The sequence below is a fragment of the Suncus etruscus genome, chromosome X, assembly GCF_024139225.1.
Source record: "Suncus etruscus isolate mSunEtr1 chromosome X, mSunEtr1.pri.cur, whole genome shotgun sequence".
In the NCBI taxonomy this organism is placed as follows: Eukaryota; Metazoa; Chordata; class Mammalia; order Eulipotyphla; family Soricidae; genus Suncus; species Suncus etruscus.
The window spans coordinates 116288359-116312682 of record NC_064868.1 but is presented as its reverse complement, the minus strand read 5'-3'; the positions used below and the strand labels follow the sequence as shown (position 1 = coordinate 116312682).

General features: G+C 41.7%; 1 protein-coding gene across 3 annotated transcripts in view; it reads right to left on the bottom strand.

Annotated features, from left to right (window-relative positions):
* The window catches only part of CUL4B (cullin 4B), a 30119-nt gene extending 11309 nt beyond the window's left edge, over positions 1-18810 (bottom strand). For 2 of the 3 annotated variants that reach the window (XM_049767558.1, XM_049767559.1), the window contains exons 1-11: positions 18247-18810; positions 16158-16273; positions 9980-10083; positions 7661-7730; positions 6354-6427; positions 5103-5265; positions 4694-4783; positions 4024-4106; positions 3323-3390; positions 2321-2439; positions 910-1102 (exon numbers count right to left, since the gene is read on the bottom strand). In XM_049767558.1, coding sequence (XP_049623515.1) covers positions 910-1102; positions 2321-2439; positions 3323-3390; positions 4024-4106; positions 4694-4783; positions 5103-5265; positions 6354-6427; positions 7661-7730; positions 9980-10083; positions 16158-16273; positions 18247-18805 — 1639 coding nt within the window. In that variant the 5' untranslated portion in view covers positions 18806-18810. Of the gene's footprint in view, positions 1-909; positions 1103-2320; positions 2440-3322; positions 3391-4023; positions 4107-4693; positions 4811-5102; positions 5266-6353; positions 6428-7660; positions 7731-9979; positions 10084-16157; positions 16274-18246 lie in introns of all 3 variants that reach the window. The other variant, XM_049767560.1, reaches the window with a different exon arrangement.
* Positions 18811-24324: the final 5514 nt, after the last annotated feature.

Below are 24324 nucleotides of genomic sequence, written 5' to 3'. Positions count from 1 at the left end.
AACAAATTTTATCCTTTTGACAGAGAGGACACTAGACCTTCTCAGGTAACTCTTCCTCTTGACAGTAAGGGGAGGGAAAACGGAAATGAACTTCAGTGTACTGCATCTTTCCACTTAATAAACGGGCACAGATCTTTGTATCTTTCCGAACAGTTATTTGACCAATGGCAACTGTAATTCTGTTCTACTTTTTTTGGGAACCTTAAGATGCTCAGAAATAATCCATCTCTAAATTGCTGTGGGCTTGAAAACCAGAGATTTTATTTTTAATTTTTATTATTTATTTATTGGGTTTCGGGGCCACACTCGGCAGCGCCAGGGGTTACTCCTGGCTCTCTGCCCAGAAGTATCTCCGGGCAGGCACAGGGGACCAGAGCATGCCAGGATTTGAACCACTGTTGGTCCTGGGTTGGCCGCTTGCAAAGCAAATGCCCTACTGCTGTGCTATCCCTCCGGCCCAAATTTTTATTTTTTAAGTTTCTTTACAACAAAAGTAAATGGAGACAGTGTCATATAAAATTAAAAATAACAATATGCTTGATATGTAGGCTGTAAGATGTCCTTTAACTTAAAATTATTTCTTACATACAGATTCTTTTTTTTTTTTGGTTTTTGGGCCACACCCGGCGGTGCTCAGGGCTTTCTCCTGGCTGTCTGCTCAGAAATAGCTCCTGGCAGGCACGGGGGACCATATGGGACACCGGGATTCGAACCAACCACCTTTGGTCCTGGATCGGCTGCTTGCAAGGCAAATGCCGCTGTGCTATCTCTCCGGGCCCACATACAGATTCTTAATCCACCAGTTAAGCAAACTGGAATCACTGAAGTGTTAATTACCACAACTTTACCAAAAAATTGAAACTAATGTAATTTTATGAATAGAAGAACATTAAATAACTAGGAAAGTACCTATCAGTTCAGCAGGTTTGTTCGGTCTTTTGTTAATAAATGTTTCAAATGCTTCTTTCATGGCATTAATGAATTTTTCATTCTTCATAAAACAAATATCAATTATGTGGTCAACTTTATCTTTAAAATCCAGCAATTCTTGAACCATGGTTTTATCTTTCTCAGGATTAATTACAATGGTGCTGCCAAATGCCTGAAAAACAAGTATTGCCATAGTTTATTAAAATTGTATACAATGAAAACAATCTCAAAAATTTAAGTTGGCATACATCTAAAAAAACTCCATAAAGCAAAATAAAGCCGTTTAGAAAGTCAGGAAACTAAAAACTATTTTTAATTTAACCTTTTTTATTATTTTATGATTTTTATTAATTATTTTATTTAAACACCACAGATAATGAAAATTTTCTGCCACACCCAGTGATGCTCAGGGATACTCCTGGCTATGTGCTCAGAAACAGCTCCTGGTTTGGGGGGACCATATGGGACACCAGGGATTGAACTCCATCCTGGGTCGGCTGCATACAAGGCAAACACCCTACCACTGAGCTATCGCACTGGCCCCAATAAAAACTATTTTGAGTGATAAAACACCTAGACTATTCACAGCTATAATTATAAATATGAAAGAAATAACTATAAGATATATTATTATAATGTGGTATTTATTATAAATGTGTGGGCTCTTTTGCTTACTTATGAAAATATTTACTTTGGTGGTTTAAAACATGGCAATCTGAAATGAAAAATGAAGTGGGATGTTGGGCACATTTCCTGGCAGTACTTGGTAGACATATGCAGTGCTGAGATGGAATTAGGGTCAGTAGTATGCAAGACAAGCACCTTTCTACTTTTGTTCTGCCTCCACCCCACAATGAAATTTTGAATGCAAAATCTTTTCTGTGTTATCCTTTGTTCACTGCTCTATTTCTTTTGGAGCTAGAAATCATGTCTGACATCAAGAAATACATCTGGGGGACAGGAATAGTAAAGTGAGTAAGGTGGCTTTGATCTCCAGCATCTCACATGCTCCAAAACAAAATCTATACTAATTTTGTGAAAACAAAAAAATGCAAATTTGTTTGAGGCCCAAAAAGAATTATTTTTGGGGATCCACATCTGGCAGCTCTCTGACCTGACTTGTGACTATATGCTCAGAGATCATTCCCCATAGGCTTACGGTGTGTGGGTCAGCTGCAAGTAAGACAAGAGCCCTACCTGCTGTACTATCTCTCTAACCCTTAAAAAGGTAGTTTTTATAGTGGATCTGTCTCATATAGCTTTCATTATCAAATTGAATGTCCCCAAAGTTCCCATTACTTAAAAAACTTGACCAAGTAAAAAAGCATTGCTAATAAGAACTCCAGGTATAAGCCATGACGGGGTGGGGAATCAGAGTTATAAACAATACCTTAATGTATTCGATCCATTGTTGTAACAGAACCTGAACTCCACCTCGAACTCTACTGAAAAGCTGATAAAGTAGAGATAATTCTTGAATCCGGTTTTCATCAAGGAGATTAGTTAAACCTGAATTTTAAAATTTGAGTATTAAAAAAGTGGGCTAAGATGTCAAGTATCTTATCAAAATGTATCCTAAGTTATCTTTATAATACTGGTCTGAACTATTAGTCTGAGTTTATAGAGATCTGAGTTAAATGAAACTTAAAAAATCATCTTTCTGAGTTAGAATTAAATATAAAATAAATATAGAACAGTGTGTGTCCTTTTTTAGGCAGATCAGATGCATAAATGAGCTTATAAAAACTGGCTGGCATAAATACATACTAAATATAAAAATAGACAAACTTATAGCATAAGTACAAAGCTGCCCTCCTAAAATTTATGTATTATAAGCCAATGATAAAGCAAGAACATTGAAGCAAGATAAAGGTGATTAGAAAGAAACGTAAGACTTCTGCCTACTTGTGGCACTGGTAAAGTACAATTCACATTACTCTATCAGGTCCGGGTTAGAGGAAGTGTTGGGTTTTATATGCTATAAACCAGGGGGTCCTCAAACTTTTTAAACAGTTGGCCAGTTCACTGTCCCTCAGACCATTGGAGGGTCTGACTATAGTAAAAACAAAACTTATGAACGAATTCTTATGCACACTGCATATATCTTATTTTGCAATGAAGAAACAAAACAGATACAAATACAATATGTGGCCCGTGAGCCATAGTTTGAGGACCACTGCAACAAATACTAATGCAAAAAGGAATGTCTTTCTTGACTGAAGCCTTACTTTAAGTTAATCATTCTCAAATTTCCAGTTTCTTTGTTGGTATTGCTGGATCACTATGATCCTATTTACTTGAGGTAAGAAAAGGCATCTTCTGAAAATCCTCAGGATAATCAGCCACAACGAGCAACCTTTTAAAATGCTCTTATTTATAAACTGCCAATTACCTTTCTGAAGAATTGCTGCTAAGTGTTCACCAAGAAGTTGCTTTTCTACAGTAGCGATTAATGATTTCCTACAAAGAAAGTTAAGATCATAGGTATTTGATTTTGCTGAAGATGTAAGCCTGAGGATGGGGCAGGGGTCAAATGCATTCTATGTAAAGTTTAAAATAGTTTTTTTAATGTGTGCTGAAAGTAATGCTCCCTAGTAAATACTGCATGTTTAAAAATATTGATTCACATCATGAAATATTTCTATAGTCTTTCTTGGCTTTAAGCAGTTTCTACTTTTATTAGGAGGGTAAATAAGTCATGTATGCTGCTTACATTACCAACTTTTTGGTTGGCAATAACAGAGCCCCAAAAGGGCAGGGGATGGAGTTCAGTTACAGAGTACACATTTCACATGTATGAGCATCCTGAGTTTGATCCTCAGTATCCCTGTCAAATAAGTAAAGGATGCTTCTTTTACCACCGAATTTTACTTGGTGTGAAGATTCTAAAGATCAAATCAACCTCTATTACTATTTTAATTTTCTACCCTAAAAACAAACATCCAGCCAATAATCAAACCTTTGATTACATCTAACCAAGGGAAACATATGCTTGCACTGTCCAACTCTCCAGTCACACATCAAAATGGTTACTAACATGTTTGGGGATATCTAAAGTGACTCGAGTGATTAACAAGCATATATAATACTTACTGGGTGGTCTGATCTAAGTAAGTAATAAGTCTATCTGCTTCTTCTTCTAGACGTTTGTTAACGTGATGAAGATACTCCGGAACCTACAAAGATAACTATGTTAGTGTTTTCCTGGCCACATCTTTCAGAAAATACCAAGCCCAAATGATCCTAAAAGCATCCCTGTCAAATAAATATAACAGGGTTTAATCACATGTAAAAATTATAGGTATAGTCTAGAATCCAAAATTCTAACTTTAAGAGAACAAAAAGAGTGTGTCACACAATGTTGGGAAGATACACACAAAGGATACGCTCTCTGCATATAGGGCAGAGACTTTCAAACTTATTTGGGCCTAACTCTGGCCCCTTTTAAGGAAATCCTATTGTTTAGTACTCCCCAGAAATATCCCTTCTTTATGTGAACAGAGCTCACCAACTGTACTCAAGGCTACTTCTGTGCCCCAGTGAAGCATAGTAGTGCCCACTTTGGTACAAACTATAGGTCTAGGGAGATAGTTCAAAGGGCTGGCGTATATGCCTGCCATCCACAGAGCTCTGGGTTTGAGCCTCTGGCATTGGCTATCCTACTAGCTAAACCCCTGGGTGATACACTGGGGAGATCCACCCACCAAAAAACATTAGTCTATTGTGAGACAGTGTAGGCATATTAATCATGACTTTGAAATACCTCTCTTTCCTGCATTAGTTTTTGGCCTTCAGCTGCATAGAGCCTGTTAGTTTCTTCCAGAAATCGTTGTTCGAAAGAATCTTGGTAAATCTGGGAGGGGGATACAACATGAAAAGGCTAATTATGCATAAGTACCCAGAATGTTCTCATGTCAACAGCATTATAACAGTAGTTTTCAAAACATCAATATGGTATTGCAATCAGCTGTAAGAAGTAATTAGCTTGGGGCTGGAGCGATAGTACAGTGGGGAGGGCAATTGCCTCACATGTGACTAATCTATATTCAATCCCCAGGTTTGATTCTTGGCATCCCACATGGTCCCCTGAACCCACCAGGATTCCTGAATGCTGAGTACTGCTGGGTATGGCCCCAAAACAAAACATACCATAGAAAGAATAGTTAACTTACTTGCAAATCAGAAAGCATGCTTAAGAGGCTTCGAAGTAAACTCCTATCAATGGCTTCACCATTCCTTTCCCGTTCTATCAGGAGGAGAATGCCGTCGATTGTCTTATTCTGTACTTTCTGATCACTTATTATATGGGCCCTAAATAACTCCAGGCCCATATCCCTAAAACGAAATATATAAGCTGAGTTAATGATTACAATATCACATCATTTTTATTGAAACCACTGTGATTTACAAAGTCCTTCATAGTTGGGTTTTGGACATACAATGAATCAGAGCCAATCCCACCACGTGTCAGCCTCCCTCTACCAATGTTCTCCAAATGCATCTCATCCAACCACCCCTTTCCCCCATTATCCCTCTTGCCAGTATAACAAGCACAGTTTAAGTTTAAATTGTTCAAGTGTGAGTCTCTAGATTATGTTGATGTTGTCTTTGGCTTGGATATTTAGTTCTGTCCTTTTTTAACACCACCAATGTACCTGAGACTACTTGGCTCCTATCCACATCCTTTCATATTTCCCTTTCTCCTCCTCCACTCAATTCTGAAGAGATTTAACTTCTCACCAAATGTTAATGGGGCTTTAGCATTTGAAGCAGTTTGTGAAAGGATAAAATCCACACATTTAAATTTAAGTCGCATCATTAAAGCACTCAGGAAACATATTTTGTCCTTAACGAGAACAGAAGCTAAATTCTAGCTTCTTCCATAACTAAGCTTTGTTTTATTGATTTCTGTTAGTATAGTATAGTCAAATCAAAGAGACAAAATTAGTTTAAAGATATAATTGTGGTCTTTGGTTTACAGGTTCTCAAGACTTACTTGGTCATTTATCTCTGACTACAGTATTCAATAATCAGTAAGCTCTAATAATTGTTTAATTAGATGCTAGGAACTTGGTGGAAGAGTTCATTATAATGGTCTATTTTGATATATACATGGAATTTTCCATAATATTAAAAAAAGAGTACACTGACGTCAGGAACCCAACTGTACACACTCATATTTCAGAGAAAACTATAATCTCATGGGTTAACAAAGAAAGTTCAGAAATTACCGTCTTTTCAGAGAATAGTCATCTTCAATACTGACTTTGGTGAAACAAATAAGGCAAAATTACAAGTCTATAAGCCAAATGTGAATTTTTATAGGATATTTGAAGTATCACTTCCTTTCTTTTTTTCAGTGTAATTAATGTTTAACTATGATTTGCAACAACATATTTTCCTAATTTTTCTGACATCCTTACCAAATGGAGGGAAGCATCGAATTCTGAAGAACGTAAGTTCTATCCAGAAACAAAAATATGCTCCTGATCATTATCTGCCAATGAAAAAAAGGAAATAAAACAGATTTTAATTTTGTGTGAAGCTGAAGTATTTGCTGCTGAGAATGTAAGAATAAGATTTCAGGAATCTTTTGCATATATGCTAAACAATTAGGATGAAATATGCAGAGAAACCGATCTACCTGAGAATATCCCCATACCATTTCATTGACCTATTGACCTATTCTTTCTGCAGTTCTCAGAAAAGAGATTTAATATATATCCTGTTATTTCTTTGCAATGTGAGAAGTAACAAAATAGTTAAAAGGGAATCAAGGAGATGTTCATTCAATTTTCCTTGGCAACAGTGCTGAGGGTGAAGGTAGTTTAAACTGTACATCTACTGAGTAGATGGCTCACAGGGCTGGAATGCATACTCTGCAAGCAGATGCCCCAGGTTCATGTAGGTGCTCTTTAAACACTGCCAGAAGTGACCCTTAATCACTGTCAAAAACTAAACCAAGGGCCCGGAGAGATAGCACAGCGGCGTTTGCCTTGCAAGCAGCTGATCTAGGACCAAAGGTGGTTGGTTCGAATCCCAGTGTCCCATATGGTCCCCCGTGCCTGCCAGGAGCTATTTCTGAGCAGACAGCCAGGAGTAATCCCTGAGCAACGCCGGGTGTGGCCCCCCCCAAAAAAAATCTAAACCAAATTTGGGGGGGAAATCAGTTAATTTTACTACTTTATTTTGCAGAATATAAGTATAAAATAATTATAAAATAATTGTAGATGATGAGAGAATAAAAGAAAATGCTATGTCTTCTTTTTGTTTTTTATTTGGGGGGGGTCACACCCAGCAGCACTCAGGGGTTACTCCTGGCTCCACGCTCAGAAATTGCTCCTGGCAGGCACGGGGGACCATATGGGATGCTGGGATTCGAACCACCGTCCTTCTGCATGAAGGCAAATGCCTTACCTCCATGCTATCTCTCCGGCCCCGAAAATGCTATGTTCTAAGAATTGTTAATTATCTTTCACAGGTAACACAAATAATGAATAGGATATTCAAGACTGATACACAAAATCATGTAACTTTTGAAATGAGGTACTTTTAACTTTAAAAAAGACAATTCAACCAAAAGGAGGCTTTAGCTTAGAGCAAGAGCAAATATCTAGGCAATACTTATTACAAAGCTTTTAAGACAGACATTCCTATATTTTCTGATAATTACAATGACCATATTCTAACTACAATATTTAGCTGAAATGTAATGCTTTTTCAACCTTACCATTTGTCTACAGTGGTTTTGCCAGCATCTATCTATCTTCTTCAGGAAAAGAACACTATCCAACGAATCCATGAGCTGGGTTAAGGATATTTTAAAGTGTTTAGTGCAATTAATATAAACAATGTCAAGATATTTGGTTTAAACTTGGACTACCATATACACTAAATAAAACGAGTGCTTTCTAACAGGACAAAATGTATCAAAAATGAGATCCCACTTAAAAACTACTTTTCAAACCTAACCGTACCAGGTCACTAAGACCATCCTTGGGATAGGAATTTACCAAATGCCTACCTGATAAGGGATTAATATCCAAGATATAGAGGACACTGGCCACACCCAACACCCTGAAAGAAACAGCCCAACTCCATGACTGAACTCAAAGAGTATGAGCAGCTAAACCATCTTGGGTGGGATGAGGCTCTGGGATGAAAACTCAAGTATTTGTGGAATGGGGACAGGCCAAGACCCTCCCCGTCACCTCCCCCAACCAGAAAACCCAGCAGCCTCCATCCATAACCTCATTTCCCTGGCAGAAACATGGCCGAGCTCTTCTACTAAGCTCTGAAAGAAAATGATGGCCTCTGGCTCTTCCAGGTAGACTGGTCTGAGCTGAAAACTCTGGGGCCTTCACAGAACAGGTGAGGCAGATACCCCTTTCTGCCTCAAGCTACAGCAGCAGCAAAGCAACACACCCTGCAACACAAGTGAGCCTTATCAAACTGCCAAGAAATCAAATTTGTTTCATATCAATATATCCTGGACCATGTGGAGATGCAAATCAAACAACAATGATATAGCATATCACACCAGAGAAGGGCACACATCAAAAATAACAACAGATGCAGGGAGAAAAGAACCCTCACTCACTGCTGGTAGGAATGTAAATTAGTCTAGCTTTTTTGGAAAACAGTATTTCTCAACTAATTCCTCAAAAAACTAGAAACCGTGCTACCATTTAACCCAGCAAAACTGTTCCTGGGAATATACCTTAGGGGCTTAAAAGAATAATGCAGAAAAGGCACCTGCATTCCTATGTTCATTGCAGCACTAATCTGGAAACAGCCCATGTGCCTAATAACAGATAAACTATGGTACATCTACTCAGTGGGATAAAAACTATAGTATATCTATTCTGTGAATACTACACAGCGTCTAGGAAAAAATGAAGCCATGAAATTTGCCTAAATATGAGTGAAAGGAGTCAGGGAGACATAGAATATTTGTGGTCACTTGTGAGATATAATAATAATCACAGTATGAGAATAATAGCAAAAACAATAAAATGAGGCCAGGCGGAATGGTCTATGGTAGGAAGCTTGCCATAAATGAGGGAAGAGTGTGATTAAGATATAGGAGGGACCACTATGACAATGATGTAGGAAATGACCGCTCTGGACAAGAACTGGGTGCTGAAAGGAGAGAAAATGATATGCATGATACACTTTCAATAAGAGTATTGCAAACCACGGTGCTGAAAGTGAAAAAAGGGGGAAGAAAAGAGATAAGAAATGTGTCTGCCATAAAGATAGGCTACTGATGGTGAGTTGGGAAGGGAAACTTTGGACATTGGTGGTGGGAAATGAATACTGGTGATCGACGTTAGATCATTGTAGGACTAAAACTCAACCACTCTATCTCACAGAAATTCATTAGGAAAAAAACAAGTCTTAGGCATAACTAAGTATTGTATTTTCAGGTTATAGAAGCTTATTTTTCTTCAAATTGAAAGGTTAGAATGTGGGCCCGGAGAGATAGCACAGCGGCGTTTGCCTTGCAAGCAGCCGATCCAGGACCAAAGGTGGTTGGTTTGAATCCTGGTGTCCCATATGGTCCCCCGTGCCTGCCAGGAGCTATTTCTGAGCAGATAGCCAGGAGTAACCCCTGAGCACTGCCGGGTGTGACCCAAAAGCAAAAACAAAAAACAACAGAAAAAAGAAAGGTTAGAATGAAAAGAATATCTTATTTTGGAGGGGCCCAACTGGTGATGCTTGGAAGTTGTGATCAGAAATTCCTCCTGGCAAGCTTGGGGGACCATATGGAATGCTGGGATGGAACCCAGGCCGGCTGCATGGAAGTCAAATGCCCTATCCGCTGTACTATCACTCCATCCCCATGAATTGTATTTATACTAATTAAAGTGTAGGTTTGAACCCCAACAAAAGCTGAAAAGTAAAAAAAAAACCTGTTATTCCTTCTCTAGAAAAACAAACAAAAAACCTACAAAATTCAGCCTTTTCATTTTAAACTGAGTATAACAAGGGTTAGGTTAGGGAGGGAGGACATAAAATCACAAGAATTTTTGTTTTGAAAGGATATTCTCTGAACTGGTGAATTTGAGATTTGATGTGATCTTCACAAATCTGTCTCAGCTGTTTGTACAAGTTGGCAGAAATCTTGTAAGAGCACAGATTTTCCACAGCCTGCAAAGATTAAATACAAAACAAATGAATAAATATATTTATTATAGTTGTTGTACAGGTTAAGGCATCAAGAAAAGTACTTTCCCTGTGAAGATACCCAATTTATAACAGCACACACAATGAAAGTCAAATTTTAGGATGAAGACGGGGCTGGAGTGTTAGGACAGAGCGTAGGACATTTTCCTTACAAGTAGCTGATTTGGATTTGATTGGATTGGATTTAGATTTGATCCCCAGCATAGTATATAAAATGTTACAGATGAAGCTAAAGATCAAGAAAACAACCGTGTTAGATACACATTTTCATACAATAGCTAGTCATACCTGCTAAGAATCTATTTTATAGTCAATTACCACTAAAGAAATCTTATTTTCAATGAATAAGCATCTATCCCGAGATGGATGCACTATTAGTTTGTGACTATGGAGTGTAGTCGAGGAATTCTGACAACTCTCATGGGTATGGTAATACTGTACCCCCTGAAACAAACAGTTACACTCTTTGTAAGCTACAATACCAAATGAGTAAATAAAGGTAGAGAGCTGGAGTGTAATGTTCTGCATGCAGCTGCCCCGTGTTAGACCTAGTACTGCATGGTCCATCCGTGCTCAGGAATGATCCCTAAGCAGAGCCAGGAATAAACTGTTGGCTATGACCCCCAAACACAAAAAGTCTAACTATGTATACTCTCAATGATTAAAAAATAATATAAAATAGTTTGTAACTCTTTTTAGGGTTATGGAGACAGCTCAAAGGGCTCAGAGTCCCATGTCATGCATATACTAGGCTCAGCCTCGTCCCCACATAAACTTCAGGATTCCCCCCCACCCACTTACCACCACTGGGCATTGATGGGCCAAGGAGCCACAGCATTCTAACCCAAACACAGAACCTGTCAAACTCGCAGAGGATGATCACCACTAGGAGCGAACCTCAGAATTCCAACACTGCATTTGCGTGCAAGGCAAATGCCCCACCACTGTGCTATCGCTCTGGTCTGAGTAGCACATTCCTAATATAGGATGATCTACTAAAAGAAATCAGTACACTTGACTTGCTCTGGGAAGCTTGTGTTCTCCCTTCAATACATATCTCGCTTGCTTGTCTGTTCTTTGGCTGCCAAAGGCCACTCTGGAGAAGCCTGTGTTCTCTTGAATACACTCTCCCTGTCTCCCCCTTTATATTTTTCTAAATAAGTTTCAATAAAAACTATCTTGCAGAGGAGAAACAGCACAGTGGTAGGGTGTTTGCCTTGCTCGTAGCTGATCTAGGAGGACCTTGGTTCGATCCCTTGGCGTCCCATATTGTCCCCCTAGCCAGGAGCAATTTCTGAGCACATAGCCAGGAGTAACCCGAGCCGTCGCACGATCTGGACCCCCCAAAAGAAAAAAAAACATCGTGCAGGGGCCAGAGTGAGATAGCACAGCAGGTAGGGCATTAGCCTTCCACAAAGCAACTCAGATTTGATCTCAAGCATCCATATGATTTTTCTTTTTCTTTTTTTTTATTTGTCTCTTTCTTTTCCGAGAAAGAGATAGTGAGGAGAGGGAGAGAGTGGAGAGAGAGAGAGAGAGAGAGAGAGAGAGAGAGAAAGAGAGAGAGACAGACAGGGAGTGAGAGGGGGAGAGGGGAGAGGGAGAAGGGGAAGAAGAAAGGAGTAAGAGGGAGAGAGGGAGGAGAGAGAGGAAGAAGGAGAGGAGGGAGAGGTAGGGAGAGGGAGAGAGAGAAAAGAGTGACAGGGAGAGAGAGGGAGGAGAGAGGGAAGGAGAGAGAGAGGAGGAGAGGGACAGGGAGGGAGAAAGAGGGAGAGAGAGAGAAAGGAATGACAGGGAGAGGAAGAGAGGGAGAAGGGGGGAGAGAGAGGGACGGAGGGAGAAAGAGAGAGGAAGAGAAGGATGGGGGGGAGAGAGAGGGAGAGAAAGAGGGAGAGGAAGAGAGGGAAAGGAGAGAGAGAAGAAGGAGGAAGGAGAAAGGGAGGTAGAGAGAGGGAGTTTTTCCCATGATTTTTCAAACCTGCCAGGAGGGATTTCTGAGAGCAGAGCCAGGAGTAAGCCCTGAGCATTGCTGGTGTGGTCCAAAAACAAACAAACAAACAAACAAAACAAAATAAACAACCCCCCAAAAATATCTTGTGAGACCAGAGTGATAGCACAGCAGGTAAAGCATACTTCTATATTTGCTCCACTTGAAATTACCTCTAAGTAGTCAAAATCAAACAAGCACCTGGAATCCACATGATATAACATAATTTTACCCCCTACATCCTTCTCAAAGCTTTATTTCTCAAGAATAATCTCTGACTATAATTTAAAGAAGTATTATAAACTGTGTGGTTCAGAAAAAAACAAGAGAAACTAAAAAAATGTGCTTTTGAAGTCACTTGAGGAAGACATAAAGTTTGAAGAAAAACAAAAAGTGGAAAAAGCTTTACTACTAAAACTGAGCTGAAGAAATACAATAATAGAAACTATTAATTCTCATGCATGATAAAGGAAGAATACTGAGGTATGTAATGAGTGCTTGAAAGAGGAACTTAAAAATTTATCATGAAGTTATTTTTTAATGAAGAGCTCTGGAAAATATTCAAAGTAAATAGGATTTATTAATACTCACAATCAAAGCTCTAAATATAAAATAAAGGGCCAGAGAAATAAACAGTGGGTAGGACCTTTGCCTTGAATGTGGCTAATCCAGGTTCGATCTCTGGCATCCCTCGAGCACCACCAGGAGTTAATTCCTGAGTGCAAAACCAGGAGTAAGCCCTAAGCACTGCCAGGTGTGGCTCCAAAACAAAACAAACAAAACAGAAATAAAGTATTACATTATTGAATGTAAAGAACACTGCAATACTGGAATATCCAAATAAGCACTATACATGTATAGATAGAAAAAATTTGCTTTCTTTGCTAACAAAGTAAGGTAACTTTTCCCCCTTAAGTAAAACCATTTCTTCAAATATTGCCCTGCATAGGTTCTGAAATGCAGTTTATTAGTGAGGCAGTATGGTAGTGAAAGTGCAGTGGACCAGGAACTTTGGCATCGAAGTTTGAGTCCCTGTTCTGTCAACAAATGACGGGTATGTTATTTAACTTCCTTCAGACCTTGTCAGGTTTCCACATTAACAGTAGGATAATAACTACAACCCTATCTAGCCCACAAAGGATTTCTGCAATGCTTAAGTGAGATAATAAAATGAGTCTACTTTGCAGGCTATAATGCAACGAAAGATATTGGCCTGCTGGATCTCTTAAGGACTTTCCAAGTCTTAATTCCATAATTCAACTTTTATTACCGGACAACCCAGGAGTCATTTACATAATGTAACATTACAGCCAAAAGAAGTGGCCTTATCCTTAAGAGAGTAGTGGTACTACCTGATAGATACTTACATAGCATTATAATGTGTATTATAGTATATAGCTTTATTAACTATGTGTTGGACATCACTCTGAGTGTTTTGCATGCATTGACTCATTTTTTTCAAGCAATAGAACTGGTAATCTCAATTGACATATTGCAAGTGAAAATGACATACACTGGCTTACGAGTATGAGACAGTTTGGTGACAATATCATTTTATGTTTTTATCACACTACTTCTACTTGTTTTTCACAAGCACTACATTTGATTCTTCTCAGCAACCTCAAAGGAAGATAGGCGAGGAATTTTCCTCTTATTTTACAGAGGAAACTGAAGCTAAGAGCTACAGTATTTTGTCCAAGATCACAAGGGTAAAGGCAGACAAAACGAGATACCAAACCTGTCTTGACTCCTAATATAAGGTTGGTCTATCAACTCTGAAACTCAAACTGATGAAAACTTCAAATCATTATAATAAGATAATACGAAAATGCAAGCTATTGAACCCTTAAAGTATGACCTCGTAAGCAGTTTCTTAATAAATTGCTGACATGGGGCCGGAGAGATAGCATGGAGGTAAGGCATTTGCCTTTCATGAAGAAGGTCATTGGTTCGAATCCCGGTGTCCCTTATGATCCCCTGTGCCTGCCAGGAGCAATTTCTGAGCTTGGAGCCAGGAGTAACCCCTGAGCGCTGCCGGTGTGACCCAAAAGCCAAAAAAAATATGCTGACATAATAAAAAGTGACAAAAATACAGAAAGGCAAAATACCTTTGTAGAAAGAAGACCCAATTAGTAATCATCCCTTTGTCCACAGGGAGTCCAATAGCCCCTTCCCCCCTGACCAAGAACTGTCAAAGTGACGCATTTACTTGAGAGTTAGGGTGGCTTGGAAAACATCACATAGAGAAATGAAGAATTATACTCTAAATCTTCTTGTCTCTTAAAGCAAAAATAAAAAATAAAGGAAACTTTATGTGAAGGAGAGTCTCCTTGAAGGAAGGAGACATCTTACCACTACAAAAATTTCAGGGCTGGTTTCTCTCCTGTGAAAATGGGTTCTGCTTAGCTTCCTAAATTAATATCCAGACCCCAAATGTCAAGAGTTTTTCTGTCTAAAAAAGTATATTAATGTGTTACTCTGATCAGATCCCAGCTCCTGTTTGATAACATATCCATGCATGAAATTATATATTTCTATTAATCTGACTTGTATAACAATTTTAGTACTAATTTCTCAGTTTATAAGGACTTTGAGGGAAAATCCTCTCCAGCACCTCTCTCAAAGTGCAGACAGTACCAAATACTATGTTCTTCCTATGCATACATGTACCTATTTGAAAAATATATTTACATTAAAATACACCAAGCAGACCACCAATTTAGCAAAAGTAATTAATCTGCACCTCAGAACTAGTCAGTGAAATACAACCTACTACTCAATAGGCTTTCTGTTGTGTAGCTCTGGAGATGAGACAAGTGTAAAAAGCAAGAAAAATAAGGATCGGAGAGATATACCCTCATATATAAGGCTTCAGGCTAGCATACAGCTGGTCCTATTAACAAGCCCCAGATGCAGATGGTTCTCTGAGAAACACCAGGAATAACTCCTGAGCATAGAGTCAGGAGTGGTCTCTGAGCATGGTCAGGTGGTGGTTCAATACCCCTTCCCAAATAATGAACAAGAAAAAAAGTGACAAGAGACTACAAATAAGGGACCGGGAAGGTGGCGCTAGAGGTAAGGTGTCTGCCTTGCAAGCGCTAGCATAGGACGGACCGCGGTTCGATCCCCCGGTGTTCCATATGGTCCCCCCAAGCCAGGGGCGATTTCTGAGCGCATAGCCAGGAGTAACCCCTGAGCGTCAAATGGGTGTGGCCCAAAAACCAAAAAAAAAAAAAAAGAGACTACAAATAAGAAATAAAATGAGGGGGGCCGGGCGGTGGCGCTGGAGGTAAGGTGCCTGCCTTGCCTGCGCTAGCCTAGGACGGACCGCGGTTCGATCCCCCGGCATCCCATATGGTCCCCCAAGAAGCCAGGAGCAACTTCTGAGCGCATAGCCAGGAGTAACCCCTGAGCATCACAGGGTGTGGCCCAAAAACCAAAAAAAAAAAAAAAATAAAATGAGGGGTCGGAGCGATAGCACAGCAGCAGGGCCTTTGCCTTGCATGTTGCTGACCCGGGACGGACTCGGGTTTGGTTCCCAGCCTCCCATATGGTCCCCGAGCCTGCCAGGAGTGATTTCTGAGCGCAGAGCCAGGAGTAACCCCTGAGCGCCACTAGGTGTGGCCGTCAAACAAACAAACAAACAAACAAAAAAATAAAATGAAGTACATGGAGAATATCTGAATATGTTGAGACTTGCTCGGAGTAACACATTAAGGAAGAAATATCACAATAGAGTAACACAGCACCAGAAGTCATTTTTGGGATCTGGGCTACAGTACTGCATTTCAGGTATTATCTTTTATTATGCAAAGTATTCCAACTCCAAATCATAACCAGAAGGGTTCAAGAAAAGTACAACTTATACCAGTATTACTGTACCTATCTATAGTCTGTGAAAGACTGTGGTGTGATGATGAAAAAAAATCATACGCTGTGAAGTTACAAGGAAATCAAAAATCTACTGATTTTACTTTTGGAAAGTATAGCCCATATATATTTCATTCTCAATTTATATTAACCAAGTCATGTTATCAACTTTAACACATACCTGATAGAGTTCTTCTAAATTGTACTTAATCGAAGTACTATTCTGGATAGCTTCTACTGCTTCTTTAAGTTTATGCCATGTTTCATCTGTGTAGTTTTCTGGTAATTTAGGCTTATCTAGATGATACATAAAAGGTCATATGAGAATAACATACAGTACTGAAAGGATTCCTAAAATACAATATGATTACTGCTTTTTAAATGTAAAGTATGAACCAGTATACCTAAATATCAAAGTAATTGCTGTACACAGGATTAGTAGAAAGAATAAAATTTAAAATGCCAGAATCCTACTCGAGTCATTTGGACTCACCTATGAAATAGGGGATTTTTTTCTCCTACTTATATCAACACTTCAAAAAATTGAAGAGTACCAGATAAAAAAAACAGCAGTCCCGCTGTCATCTCCTTATGTAGAAAACTTGAAATCAACACGAATTTGGTGTTGGAACTTAATACAAAGCGTTCACAATGCACAAGGATAGTTTATAAACATCTTCCTTTCCCTACTAATGTCCTTCGGAGGAGGTATTATTAATTTTACAACCGAGTAAACTGAGGCTGACGCTTTTTAGTAAGGTTTTGTCAACTCACCATCACCAGGGCTAGTCTATAGCACAGCGGGGTTTCCAATCCATCTATTTGACCCCAAAATTTTGTAGCATATACAGAAATGGAGAGAAACATTTAAACTAGGCTTTAACTTAAACTACATCTACACACAGAAAAACCTGAAACATCCAAAAGACTCAAAAAGCCATGTAGCATCTTTAAAATGAAAAGAATCGTGTAATTCTGGGCTTTAATATAAACCTCACTGATAGCAATGAGTGAATTTTTGAAAGTCCAACATCCAAATGTCTTAATAATGTGTTTTTATTTTAGGAGGAAGAGAAAAAAGTATCTATGAGACCAGTATGCAAATGTAATTACGAACATAGTTTGTCTCTTTAAAAATCCTTGGCGATATGTTCAAGTTTAACTGTGTGCCTATTAACCAATTACAATTTATATTTACTTAAGAATGGTCTATTATCACATCAGAAAGATTACAACACTTCTGAGAGTCTAGGGATGGGAGAAGATAGGAAAAAAACAGTTAAAAACAAAACAATATTATAAACCTCCTGTTTAAGAAAAAATTGAGATCATATTTCCATCACACTGTTGAAAATATGGCACGGATAGTCAAATAGATTCTGTACTAACATTTAGCCATAGGGCACTTAGTTATTAAATATGTTTAGTTCATTCATTTACTGCTCCATTTAATGAGAATGTTAGTATAGGGTGTTGAAAAAGTAAGAGAGAAATAGAACACAACTGATAAAAATTGTGCTCAATTGCATTTCAACTGCAGACTCTCTATTTGGTCTTTATAATACTCAACCACAAAACAAACAGAATCTCTTCAAGGCTGTAGGTAGTACTTTTTTACCAGTGGTCAAAAATATTGATGCAGTAACTGTCCCTATCTTTAGACTAGTGGTCCAAAGAGTTACTACTTTCTGTGTACATAGTATTTTCATTCCCAAACCCAACCTTTGGAGAAAAATGTGGAGATCATAAATAAATTTCCCCGATACTGCTTTGACCACAAGTTTCAAAAATGTAGTACATAAACCAATACATTTTTGGTTGTCACATGATAAGTATCATGTTATTCTATACTATGCAAGATGTTACTTGCATTTTTAGGGACTGGAGAATAGGCCTTTGAATTAAAGCAAAAAAAAGGCCAAAGAAAATAAGGTTCCGTGTGCACCTGACAAAAACCTCCCGAATGCAAGTGCCTCACCTGCAAAATCCCAACCACCGGTTAGAGATCCTCAACCAGGAGTGAAAAGATCAGATACAATAGGGAAAGTGAGACTTCGGGGACTGCAGAGAACTGCCCCAGGGGTGCTTTCACCTGGGCTTTAATTTCCCCCTCCCCATCAGGAACCTAACGAGCCTTGGACCCTTCATTGCTCAGGCATCGGAGAGTCCATCCATACAGTGTTCCACAGATGCACCCCCGGCACGTGATCGGCCGAGTGTCAAAGCTGGGGGAGGCGATCGGGGCGCCCGTTCGGGCCCGCCCGGGTTACCTTTAAAGTTCTTGATGACTAACTTCTTCGCCGAGCCGGGCTTGCTGGCGGCAAAGCTGGACACGGTGGTGGCTTTGGTGAGGCCGTTGGTGTGAGGCGCCGAAGGCACGGACGACATCAGCAGGCTCCGGTTCTTCAGCTGCTGCTGCTGCTGCTGCTGCTGCGGGGCGGCGGCGCTGGGCGACGAGGCGGAGGAGGACGAGGAGGACTCCTCGGCCATCTTCGGGTCGAAGCCCACGAACTCCAGCGTGTCGTCGAAGCGGAGCTTCTTGGGCACGGCCGGCGCGTGGCTGGTGGAGGCCCCGGCCACGCCGAGGCAGGCGAGGGCCGAGGCGGCCGGGGAGGCGGCGTCGCGGGGCGTGGAGGCGGCGGACGAGGACGACGAGGCGGACTCCAAGTCCTCGCGCTCGTGGCTGCTGCTGCTGCTGCCGCCGCGGCTCAACTTTCTCTTCCTGGCAGGGGTGCCTGGAGGGGTGCCGGGGTTCGCATCGGGGGCGGCTCGGACCTCCGGGGCGGCAGCGGCTGAGGCGTGGGGGGAAGAGAGACCTGTTGGAAACATGAAAAGAGCGGGGGCTCCGGGCGGGGGCGCATCCGAAGCGGGCGCCCCGAGACAGCCGGGGGGCGGCGGCGGCGGCGGCTCCACGGCCGGCTGGGACGTCCCCCTCCTCAGCCCGCGGGCCTGCTCCCCCCGGGAGTCGGGCAGGCAGCCGGGAGCCGGAGCTCCTCCTCCTTCGCGCCCTCGCTCGGGAAAGGGGAGCGGGGAGCCGCGGCGGGGCCGGGGAGGGGGGCGGAGGAGCCAGGAGCCCGGCTTGTTATTGTCAAGAGCGCAGGAGGCGCCAAGATGGCGCCACTTCCGGTCACGGGGCCGCCGGCGGGGCGGGGCCGGGCCGCGGGGAGGGGCGGCGGAGCGCCGGCGGCGGCGCGGGAGGCCGGCCGGCGGGCGGGCGGGCGGCGGGCCGCCGGCCGGCTCGCTCTCCAGCCCCCGCGCCCCTTCCCCAGGCCGCCCTCGCCGCGCCCGGCCCGCCAGCGTCGCCCACCCCCTCCGCGGCGCGCCCGCCGGGAGCTTCCCGCCGCAGCGCCCTTACCGGAAGTGACTGTGCAGACACTTTTCATAGCGCCCAGCTCCAAGCCCCCAGGTCTGCGGGCCGGGGGGGGGGCGGAGGGCGTCAGGGAGGGGGAGACCGTGGCAAGGGAGGGGCGGGCCTTCCAGCTCGCTCCGGAGTCCCTGATTGGCCGGGAGGGTGGGAGAGGAGGAGGTGGTGGCGGGAGCAGGAGCGGGAAGGCGCCTTCGGGGGCGGGGCCTCGTGACGGGAGGGGCGGGGTGAGCGAGCTGGGAAAATCGCCGAGGCCGAGGCAGGGAGTGGAGAAAGTAAGGTGGGAGAGTGGAAACTTTGCAAGAGATAATAAAGGGCCTCAGGCGGGGTTGCCGGCCCTCCCAGAGCCGGGAAGCGAGCGAGGCTAAGATAGAGGCGAACAATCTGCCCATTATGCCCGCGGCTACGGAGAGTGTGTTAAGATAAGGAAAGAAAAAGAAAGGGCTTAGCTGGAAGAAAAGGCAGGTTTTCCACTTGGTTGGGCAACACCCGGTTTCTTTTTTTGGTCAATCCAAGATATCACCGCCCCAATACGGAAGAAAACCAAAGAAAGTTCTTAAACCTTTTTCTCAGTAATAATAGTTCCAAACCCCTTCACCTTTCTATTGGGATTTTTCTAAGATGGCTGGCCAGGCTAAGGGTGATTTCTAAGGCTGAGAAGCAGGAACGTAATTAACACCCCCCCCCCAACTCCCCACAACACAGTTCTAAACACCCCTAACCTGGCCAGTCATTAAACCAGTCATTTACAGATCAAGCAAAGCTGAGGACCTTTTTTGATCAAATCTCAGTCCATGCACTTTCGCTTCAAGAAACACTTCCTAAGAACAGTAGTATAACAATAAACCTGTAAATTTGGTTAAAACATTGAAAATCCTTCAAACTCTCCTTTTCATTTAACTGTCTGCATTTTGGAGGATCTGGAACATACCATATAACTGAACTTTACTAACTTATAGATCATTTTATCTGTAAAACATTGCAAGACTTGGCATACTGGAGTACATAACCATGCCCTTGAGTGGTGAAGATAGTTTCAAAACTACGTTCTAGGGGCCAAGGATAAATATTACTCAAGTTGGGGGACTATGCTTTGCTTGCAGGAGCCCTGATCCGATGCCCCACATGATCTGGTCTGAGCACAACCCCATAGTCTAGTCAGAAGACAATTTGCAGGGTCCCTAAGCAATGAACAGGCATAGCCCCCAAGCATTTCTGGTATAGATCAAACCCCCAACCATTAATTTCCAAACAATATTTGAAGGTAATAAATCTATAAATAATTTATAAATAATTGTAGTATGACATTGTATAAAAACACATGATAACATATAATAATCCCTTTTTGTTTGATTTTAGATCATGCCTGGAGATGCTCAGAGGTTACTGCTGGCTCTGCATTTAGGAAACACTCCTGTCAGTGCTCAGGGGACCAAGTGGGGTGCCTGGGATCGAATCCTGGTGGGCAGCGTACAGGGCAAGTGCACTACCCACTGTACACTCTACAGCTCCGTTACAGTCATTCTATAACAAAGTGCTATAGGAACTGGCAAAACAAGGAATGTAGGAGGAATTTTGAAATCTTTTCACAGAGGAGTCGATGTTTATGTCTCACAGTGGATATTTCAAAAATAAAGAAAAAGAGGTAAGAGGTTGAAAGGCATTTTAGGCAGTGGAAACCGGCAAAGAAAACACAGGTTGTGAAAGAACTTGGCCTAGGGGCCGGAGAGATAGAACAGCGGCGTTTGCCTTGCAAGCAGCCGATCCAGGACCCAAGGTGGTTGGTTCAAATCCCAGAGTCCCATATGGTCCCCTGTGCCTGCCAGGAGTAACCCCTAAGCACTGTCGGGTGTGGCCCAAAAACCAAAAACCAAAAAAAAAAAAAAAAAAAAAGAAAGAAAAAACTGGCCTATCTGAAAATATGGAAAGTAAAATATGGCTGGGAAGTAGAATGTCTGGTTAAAAGGGAAAGAGGCTTATGCATGCCTGCAACAAGGAAGCCTCCAAATGTGGAATCCACTCTAGCATGAAGATAAACCATGCCAGCCAGGCTTTTATTTGTTTACTTTTTTTTGGTATTTTTGGGGCCATACCCATCAGTGCTCAGGGGTTACTCCTGCCTCTGCCATCAGAAATCACTCCTTGAAGGCATATGGAATGCCTTGGGATCGAACCTGGGTTGGCTGCGTGCAAGGCAAATGCCCTATCCACTGCACTATCACTCTGGCCCCACCAGCTGGGATTTCAAAAGCAAAGGAGAACCAGGTTCCTTTTGAGATTAATACAGGGGTTAATGTGCTTTCCTTGCAGGTGGTTGACTGTGGTTGATCCCTGGTAACCACATAAGGGTCCCCTAAGTACTTTCAGGAGTGAACCCTGAGCCATGTAAGATGTGGCCAACACCACCTCCCCCCAAGTACAAATAAAATGAAAGCAAATGCATGGGACAGGTATATAGCTCAGAATGGCAGATTCCAGGTTATATCTTCAGCAGCCTTAAATTCCCACATCCCCATCACAGCCTTGTATAGCCTTCAGCACCTTTAGCACCTCAAAAAAAAGTGCTGGTATTGCTGCATTGCTGGGTAAAGCACTGCACAGCTCTACTCAACCTCAATTACAGCCCCACCACCTCACAGTCTCCCACAGCCTAAACACCATATCGCTCCCACCACAGTACCAAAACTCATAGTACCCCATCCACAAGGGTGGGGTATGCCACACTTCTGTGACCCGCTCCCAGAATACAGCTCTGCTAAAAGCTGCTTCACCCAGCAGTTAGCTCTGCCTGGCATCTGTGGGATTGTCTCACTGGTCATCTACCGCCCTAGGTTTGGTGGGAATGGTTCCCATTTTCAAAAAAATAAAGTAACAGGATTGATTGTGTGAGTGATCTGCTTAAGGGATTGCCAGTAAAGGCAGGTTCATAGCCCTATCATACAGTTTGAGACAAATATTAGAATACATCACACAATTATTAGAGTACAACACACAAGTCCACCTTTTTAAAATCTTTTTGCCTACAAAACTGCTGGGCTAAAACGCATATACTTTGGGGCCACAGTGATGGTACAGAGGGTGGAGGATTTATCTTGCAGGTGGCTTCGATCCCAAATCAATCCCCAGGACTCTATATAGTCCTCTGAGCCTGCCTGGAGTAAGCTCTGAGCACACTGAGAGTGGCCCACGAAATATATTTAAATAAAATCTACCATACCAGAAGTACGTCTTTCATACCAGAAGACATACTTTATTCCCCCCCAAAGATGGGGGGGAATCTCTGTGCATCTTATGGAGCGAATGCTGACTTTAGTGATGAGTTCTTGGGGTTCCCAGAAAACTAGAAGACTATTCAAAACTTAAAGTCTCTCCAGTTGTTAATGACAGTCATAATGATTCTTAATGTCACATTGACTGCTGTTCACTTAACATGGTTGAAATATTATTTTGTTATAGTTTATTAAATATTTTAGTACACCATTTGCTTTAGAATATTTTTTCTTGTTTTCCTCATCTAAAAATTGTGTGTGTCATGTTCAGGTGTGTCTTATAGAGCAAAAAATACAGTATATTCTTTGGCCAAGAGAGATTGCTCAAATGGCTGAATATATGCTCTGCATGCCCAATGTTTGGCCTCAAGCCCCAGCCCCATGTGGTGGGTGAAACCCACCAGTGTGACCTCCAAACACAGCAAAACGAAAAGTCAATCCTGGAAAGGGCACTAGCTTAGCGGACTGTATCTTAGCACTGCACAGTGAGTTCCTAGAGCGCTGCCAAATATGACCCCAAACAAAACAAAAGTAAATCCTGCTAGAATCGGTACCACTTTAGGCTGTTGCTATTATTAACTCTGTATTGTTCAATGACAAATAGTTGAGAAAAAGGCTCCAATGGAATTAAGGTTCCCAGAATTACGAGGGAGAAAGTCCCAAGAGTCGGGAGACTTGAGTCTTTCAGGTCTTTTATTGTTTTGGGGCCATACCTGGCGGTGCTCAGGAGTTACTCCTGGCTCTGTGCTGAAAAATCACTTCTGGAAGGCTCAGTGGATCAGATGAGATGTTGGGAATTGAATCTGGGTCTGTTCTGGGTCTGTCCTGGGTCTGCCGTGTGCAAGGCAAACACCCTACCACTGTGCTATCTCTGGCCTCTTTCATATTGCACTTCTTTTTTTTCATTTTGTTTCTGGACCATATCACATAATGTTCAGGACTTACTCTGGCTTTGTGCTCAGGGATCACTATGGTGGTGCTCTTGAATCCAATATATTCTCAAGGATTGAACTCTGTTCTGTCATATGCAAGACAAACATCCTACATGCTGTACTATCTCTGCAGTCCTCTACCATATAGCTCTTATGTGTAAAAGGAGACAAAACTCTTCAACTCTTAAGGGTGTGGGGGAAAAACCCTAAAAACATTAAGTCCTTATTTATTGTGTCTCACATTTCACAAGATGCTGAACAGCTAAATAGATGCATGTTCAGTACGGAATGTTTCTATTTCAGTGAATAAGAATAAAATATTGCTATGACTTCAATAAGGAAAGATAAATGGCCGATTTTCAGGATTTAAGAACTGCTATTTTCATTCATGTAGTTCATATTCTTCAGAAGGTATATACAAGTGCTGTTTTTAAGTTATCCATTTAGTACACTCTAACCTGGGTACATACATTTTTCCTAATGATTTCTGTGGGGTGGGGGATTTAAACCATACCGTTTTGGAGACAAAACTGAGCCTCTTGCATGTAAAGCATTTTTTGAGCTATTTTTCTCATTTCTGATAATGATTTTTAAACAGCATTTACATTTTATGACAAATTCACTTGACTATTACTATATGTGTGTGGACCATTTACCAATCATGTGTCTTCTGATATCCTGAGATCAGTTTAGAAAGAAGAAAAAACATGGCCTGGGTTGTAGCTTGGTGGTAGAGTACAGATCTCCAGTATGTCAGGCCTTGGGTTCAACTGTAGTACCACG